The following is a 7,777-nucleotide window of genomic DNA, read 5'->3' as shown; positions in this document are numbered from 1 at the left end:
TCAAAGGTACCCACAAAGGTTTCCACGCCAACTAAACCAATTGAAATATGCCACATGGCTTTTTTTTTTTTTTTTCAATTTTCTTATGTCTTTCTGATGTAAGAAGTTCTTAAAAAAATTAAAAAATTTATATTGTAGACTTAATAAGTAGCAAAATATCAAGAATAAACTCATTATATTTTATTTAAAATTATATTTTTATCAAGTTTTTAAACAAAAATACTCCAAACAATTTTTCACATTTTTGTCTCTCTAACTTTTTCGATTCTCACTCTTTTGACGACCTCCGATAATACGCGTGAAATTAGCCTTAAAAAATTAGTAATTTTTATTCACTACATCATGAAAAAGATTGAATTTCAATGAAAACAATTGCAAACCATCGCATATATTGAATTTAATGAAAATAAATTGAAATTTTAGCCAAAAAAGAATCGTTGTTGGAAGCAATTTCAATTTATTTGCAGTGTACCTTTATGCGGGATATGAGATCGACATCTCATTATTTCAACCAAAGTCATTTTCAATTTTATATCACACGTATTTGCAAACACATCTCTCTTTGACTCAAGCTAAAAAAAAAAGTTACAACAATCGTGTCTCCGAGAAAATATACGAAGAGAAGACCTTATCCTAAACCTTTGGGAACAAAGAACTCAAAAGATTTAGAGTTTTTGAACTGCTTGCTCGAATCAAATCTCGTTGTCAAGTCAAAGAATTACTATCAACAACATATGTCAACTTTGATAGCATGGAGTTTTATCGTCTACCTTACAAGTTGCAACAACATACAAAACAACCACTGTATTTCTTTATCAATTTGCAAATTCAACGTCGACGCCTCCTTTCATCAAGGCACTGCACATTGTGGCATTGGAGAAACTTTCAAGGACTCGAAGGGTCGCCTGCTTGGGGCCACTGGGGCTCAATTAGCTGCAACTCGACGGCGATGGGAGAAGCATTTGCTATTTGTCATCGGTTGTTTGGTCCCATCCTTCAATACACAGTTGGGTCGACTAGAATGCCTGAAATAGGAAATGGTGATTTCATTCCGTATGTCTTTATAGGGTTGGTTCTTTTCTTTGGTAGAGTAAGCGTCTTGAAATGGCTGTAGTGACTCTACGTATGTGAGCCAAGGACCACGACATTGTAGATGTCATTGTGCAGTCGAATGCAAAACAAGTGGTCAATGTGGCTAATCGAAGGCGAATATGAGCAGTTTCGGGTTGGATCTTCAAGGTTATCCTGTCCCAGAACTTAACTATGTCTCTTTTTTAAACCCCTTGGTCCATGTCTCTTTATTTAATAAAAAAATTAGGAAAATAACTAACTTAAATGTTTGACATAGATAAATAGTCAACATTTAGTAAATCTTAAGTAAATATCCGTAAATAATGACGCGACTTAATATATGAAAATTGCTATTTATCTAAGATTTACATATGTAAATACACGAAAATGATTGTTTGCTTAAAGTTTACCAAATGTTGACTATTTAACAATATCAAACGTTTAAATTGGTTATTTTTCTAATAGACCCTTGTTTAAACCATCCGTCCTTTAATAGGGCCGCCAATTTTTTTTTCTATGGATCTCACTTATTGTAAGACCTTGTCCATCGATGTGGATAACACCTTTTGCTATTGTGATCGTTTTTCTACTCTTAGTATAACTCCTGCTTTAAAAATAATAGTTTATGTGCAACAACTTGGTAGCTTTATGATAAAATGCTAAATTGTTACTCCTCAAAACTACGCAAGCCATAAGGGTTCATTATTCTTTATACAAAATCCCAATTTAGACTTTAAGTCTGTCTGAAGTGAAACTCCATCCGCAACGTGAATTGAAAAAAAAAAAAAAAAAAAAAAAAAAACTGAGGACGCTGTTATACAAAAAACAACATAGGCCATCATGAACTCATCAATATTACAACAAACTCTCCTAAGAAAACAATCCTAAGACCACTTTCAAACACAACTACACTACTTAAGTGGACAACACAGATAACAGAACTAGTCCTACGGAAAGAAAAAAAAAAAGAACAGGACAGTCTTCAATCTTTGCTTACCGAGTCAGAGGTTTGACTTTGAATCACTGTCGTTTCGCGCACTGAGTTCGGGCATTGAACTATGTCCGCTTTTCCATTGCTTTCGTTACCATTCTCTTTCGTGTCGATAATCAGATAATCGGTCAGGACTTTTTTCGCGGCTACTCCGCCACGCTGAGGAATCGGGCTCTTCAGACGCGCCGGGGAAAAGCTGGGCGTTGCAAATGCCGATTTGTAAGGGCTACTACTACTCGGGACGGGGATCGAGAACGCCATCGGAGCGCTGTTCAAGCTCAGCATCCCGATTTTGGGAATCGGAGAGAACTGATCCGCGTTCTTGCTAAGATCGTCCACATATAGAAGATCGTCAATACGCGCCACGATGTTGAACGCCAGGCTCTCTAGCACCCTCGAATAGCTCTCCAAAATCGATTTCCCTACATCCTGAAAATATATATATATATATATATATATATATATATATATATATATATATATAGATACATATATATATCTTTAGTCATCTCGAAATTATGTAAATGGGATTTCGTTGAAGACCATGAAAGTTGGACGGACCTTGTTGTACTGGATTTTGCTCATGTCCAAGGCGGTCTGAGGGAGACCCGGGAACCGGTGTCTCAAGCAGAGCAAGAGGCTCTCGGAGCGCTCGATGAGCAATTCCCTCTTGTCGGCGTCAACCATCATGTCTTTCACAATCTCCCACGACGACCTCGAGCTCGACTTGGAAGAAGCGTTGTTTCCAGAGGAAGAGTTGCCTCTGCGCCGCCACATGTAAATCGACGCCTCGACTCGATTGGCTATCTCTATCGCCTGGTGCTCGGACGACAAGTCGAGGCAGTCGAGAAGACAGTCCGGGTAAAACTGCTCCGACGATATGTACCGGTACATCATATCTCCCAAGCACGCTTTTCCATTCTAAAAAAGTCGAAAGATTCGAGGTTACGTCGTGTTAAGTTTTGCTCGAGAAGAATAACGATAGGAACCTCCGAATTTCCTTGATAAACGATTTAGAAATTACAAGATATACCCGAGAATTCGACAAACATGGAAACTCTACCAAAAGACTAGCTTAAAACCCGACTAATTACACCCCAAACGGTTACTTCTCAATTTATATTTATAGGAACCTTCAAACTTCGTTGATAAACGATAAAGAAATTACAAGATAAACCCAAGTATTCGACAGACTCGGAAACTCTCCCAAAAGGCTAACCTAAAACCCGACTAGTTACCCCCCAAATGATTACTTCTCAATTTATATTTATAGTAACCTTCAAATTTCCTTGATAAGCGATAAAGATATTACAAGATAAACCCAAGTATTCGACAGACTCGGAAACTCTCCCAAAAGGCTAACCTAAAACCCGACTAATTACCCCCCAAATGATTACTTCTCAATTTATATTTATAGTAACCTTCGAATTTCCTTGATAAACGATAAAGATATTACTAGATAAGCCCGAGTATTCGACAAACTCGGAAACTCTCCCAAAAGGCTAAAAGCCTAAAACCCAACTAATTTTCCCCCAAGTGATATTTATAGGCCAACACTCTTAACAATGCTAATTTAGCAATTTCATTTTATTTTATTAAACTAGTCGCGTTTCAAAATGAAATAGCTACGGGGGCGTACCTTGGGAAGAGAGTCCATATAGGAATCGGGGACTCTCATATCGGCGAGAGAAATGCTGTTGATGGCCATGGCGGCCTTGAGAATCTGGTTGGTGGAGTCACGCTTGTGTTGGAGCTGCTTTCTGGTGTCCTCGTGGAGGCCGCCGGGGGGGACTCGCGGGGCCGGGAGCCACCACTTGTCTTGCTGGCGTTGAAGGGCTTTCCTGAACGACGACGACCCGTCCCCTCCTTCCGGGGCCATGATTCCTTGGTCCACGTACCAAAACTCCGTGCTCTTGAACCCTTCCAATATCTCCTGCACGTCATTTCATTTCGACCACCGTTTGAGTATTTTTTTTTGCATTTTTTTCCCAACTCTGAGGCGGCTCCGTTTGGAACCCAGAAAAATTGCGAGGAAAATAAGAGGGAACATCGAAATTCTAGTCCCTGCATGTATAAATTTGGATGGATTCCATTTCTAAGGCTCCGTTTGGAAGCCCCAGAAAAAGTGCGAGGGAAAATCAAAATTATATGCTGTGTTTGGAGGTCATGGAAAATGAGAAGAAAATAAGAGGGGAATATGAGAATATAGACATAATCGTGGTCCCCACATGTATAAATTTGGATGAATTCCATTTTCTATGAAAAATGGAATACACTCATTAATTATACATTTTTCATATTATTTTCCCCTCCATCCAAACAACACGAGGAATATATGAGGAATTCCGTTTTCCCTTTTTCCTCCTATTTTCCGGGTTCCAATATGACCCTTGGGCTCCAATTACTTGTGTGGGAAAATCAAAATCTATATGCTTGTGTTTAGAACTTAGACACATACTTTTAGATGGATTTCAAATATTTGGAATCCCTTTGGTAAGTTATACATTTTCCATTTAGGTCCTACACCTTTTGATCCTATTTTCCAGGTTCTGAACAGAGCCTAGACGATGTGTTAGTGTGTGTGGTTCGAGAGTGTCTTACGAGTAACATGTTGTCGAGTTTCCGAAGCGCTGGGAGATTGACGTAAAGATCAGCACGGGGTCTGCAACTCATCACCTGAAGCACCGACGCGACACAATATATATTTAACATTATAGAAACTCGGCGTCCAAAAACTAGGAAAAAAAAAAAAAAGATTTGTTCTTTACGACGAACATTGACTCGGGAGATTTTTTTTTTCGATCGAACCTCGAGTTTGGTTCCGTCGGGGAATGTCTGCCAGGAAGGAGTCAGCTCCACGATGTGGTCGCTCACACAGAGAAGCCATTCCATCTCTCTCCGCCACATCAGCTTCTTCTCCCGGGGCAGCGGCTCCAGCCTCCAAAGCTGCCCGAAAATCGTTGCTGCGAAAATCGACGAAATGAGTTTTTGCCACGACAAAAAAAAAAAAGAAAAAGAAAAAAAAGACAAAGGAGTAGATTTTATTACACACCGCAGAGATTGGTAATGGCGTTCGATATAGAGAGAGCTGTCGAGACTCCGTTCCCGGAGCCCGACATGTCTTCTCCGAGCAACAGCTTTGAGAACCTCTCCTTCATCATCTCCATCTCTGCAATGACATACTCTTTTAAGTCACACAATCAACAATTCAAAAAAAAAATTAATAATTGTTGTGAGTGGGTTTTACCGGAGATTTCCGATCCTTGCTTTTCCAAACAGATTTTATCTCCGGCTTGATTGCAGGTTGAGCAATCTCGTGGCTCGGATTTGTCGATGGGCCAACCCAATGTGGCGGCCGGAGAAGAGGATTCCTCGGAGCAGCTACACCGGCTTTGTTCCTCGTTCCCGGTGGTCTCTGACGTCAGAAAGTCAGAGCTCGAGCTACTCTCGCGACCCTTCTCAGCTATCATCGAATCTCCGTACATTCCTCCAACCCCATTATCATTACCCACATCATTCACACTCTCGCAGAACCCTTCTTCTATCTCCGCTCCCAAACACTCCATTGAATCTCCTTCTTTTCAAGAAAACAATGGGAATCGAAGCAGACAAGGGTTGTTCAAGACATTACCGTTGTGGAAGAAGAAAAAAGAAAACCCTTGTTTCGCAGCCCCAATGAGCACGAGACCAACAAAGACTCAGACTTCGGAGATTCTTTGGTGACCCAAAACCCCCAAATTGCGAAAATGACTTCGTTCCCCAAATGGGTCTCTCTCTCTCTCTCTCTCTCTCTCTCTCTCTCTCTCTCTCTCTCTCTCTCTCTATCGATTGATTGAAAATGGAAGATGAGAAGAAAGGAGAAATGGAAGGCAATGTAGAAGAGCGGTTTGCCGTAAATGCGAAGAGAGGTTCTGTGGTGATAATAATAATGGCTACTCTCGAAGCTTTTTGCTCTAGCGCATGAGTGAAGAGGCTCTTCTTTTTTTCATTATTGGCTTCAGTGTTTTTCCTAAACAAGTTTCTTGATTTTAATAAAGGGGCACTCACTTCTCTTCTCTACTCACTGCTCAAACTATCCTATCACAATGATGAGTGAATTTAACTAATAATCTATGTTGGTTTGAAATATATAAAAGAAAGTTAGTAGTGTATGCTACGAATCAGTTGATGATTTCTCTGCACCAAATTTTATATCTTTATTGTATTTTTTATTTATATTTTATACTACTAATTTACTATTTATAACGCCCTCAAAGCCATAAATAGGGTTTAATTTTGATTGACCATATTACCCCTTCACACACAAATGATTTATTTAGTAAAAGAATTATATAAAGACTCTAAAGTCTAATTACCTAATGAGATCATATATTATACAACAAAAAATCAACTTGCACATGCTTGAGGGTTTAGTTTCGTCATAAGAGCATGCATTTACGGAAAAATTAGGCCTTGTCTTTCCACCACACAAAGCCATAAGAGTATACATTTGGATATATCTAGAAATTAAATATTATATTATATATATAAAATAGATGAATTCTCTCTAGTGATAAAAAATATTGTTCAATGAACAATATTCTATTTTTTTATAGAAAAAACAAGCAATATGTCTCGCCTTTTACTGTAGAATAATTAATATATTTTAGTCTGGAATAAAAAAATATATAGAGATATGTTAAAAAATATTTAGGTTTGAAATCAAATGTATTCAAAATTTTTGTGAGACATTTTTATATTTATGAAAGAAAAAAAAATCGCTAAGAATGAACACTACTTTACTTGCATTTAGGATTCAATTTCTTATTTTTTTTCTATAAAAAAAAAGAAATTTTTTCTTAAAAAAAAATTCACAAAACACTGTTCTTTGTAAGTGCTCAGCCTTCTTCTACTTTATATAATAATATAATAAGATATTGAACCCTATACATAAATAGTGTTCATTCGTACTGATTTTTTTAATTAGAAAGATAAAATTATTTCCAAAAAAACTTTAAATTCATTTTTTTCAAACATAAATATTTCTGGACATGTCTCCATATATTTCTTCCTTCATATTAAAATATATTAATTATTCTGTAGCAATGTGCGGGGCATACTGGTTGTATAATATATATTCACCAAAAAGGTCATAAGAGCATACATTTATCGAAAATATATTGTACATTACAATTTTATGGGAGAGCCTATTTGAATTTTATTAATTGATTTATTCTTCCTTCATCGAACAAAACCTTGAAAATTTGATTGAAGTATGTGAAACCAAAACAAAATCGATAGTGTCACGTGGATTAGATAAGGGGTAAAGAATTTCATTATAAAAGAGATATTGCATACTAGTTTAGAGGGAACGGAACGTGAAGAAAAAGAAAAGTGAAGCGACATTACAAAATTAAATGAAAGATAGAGCTTCTAGAGAAGAAGAACCGTGCGAAGGAGATTTGTGAGAAAAGGAAGTGAATTTTGAAATATTATGTTTAGTTAGACATGATGTGGAAACAAATATTAGTTTTCTTTTGATTTGCTTCCGATCAGTTTCCTAAGAATTGAAACGACTTGCATTGAGTCGGTTTCGTTCAGGTTTTTATTCTAAAGATTTTGTTCTAATCGATTTGGTTTGAACTCATTAATAATCTTGATCGGTTTTTTGGTTTAGTAAAACAAAATCTTATATTTCTTAAAGTCTTGTCCGCAATTACCAGACAACACTTAAAG

General features: G+C 37.3%; 1 protein-coding gene across 1 annotated transcript; it reads right to left on the bottom strand.

The window, feature by feature from the left end:
* Positions 1–1,754: 1,754 nt before the first annotated feature.
* Positions 1,755–6,149, bottom strand: LOC149405409 (rop guanine nucleotide exchange factor 7-like). The gene is made up of 7 exons (XM_089607152.1): positions 5,310–6,149; positions 5,115–5,231; positions 4,871–5,025; positions 4,664–4,738; positions 3,702–3,995; positions 2,624–2,983; positions 1,755–2,491 (listed from the first exon to the last, which is right to left on the bottom strand). Exons 1-7 carry the CDS (start codon positions 5,626–5,628, stop codon positions 2,054–2,056), a joined length of 1,758 nt encoding a protein of 585 aa, XP_089463278.1. The 5' UTR covers positions 5,629–6,149; the 3' UTR covers positions 1,755–2,053.
* Between the last annotated feature and the right edge of the window lie 1,628 nt (positions 6,150–7,777).

The sequence above is a fragment of the Urtica dioica genome, chromosome 2 (genome assembly GCF_054948205.1).
Source record: "Urtica dioica subsp. dioica isolate 48M chromosome 2, U.dioica_male_clone48M_v1_H2, whole genome shotgun sequence".
NCBI lineage: Eukaryota > Viridiplantae > Streptophyta > Magnoliopsida > Rosales > Urticaceae > Urtica > Urtica dioica.
This window is presented reverse-complemented; position numbering and strand designations above follow the sequence as displayed.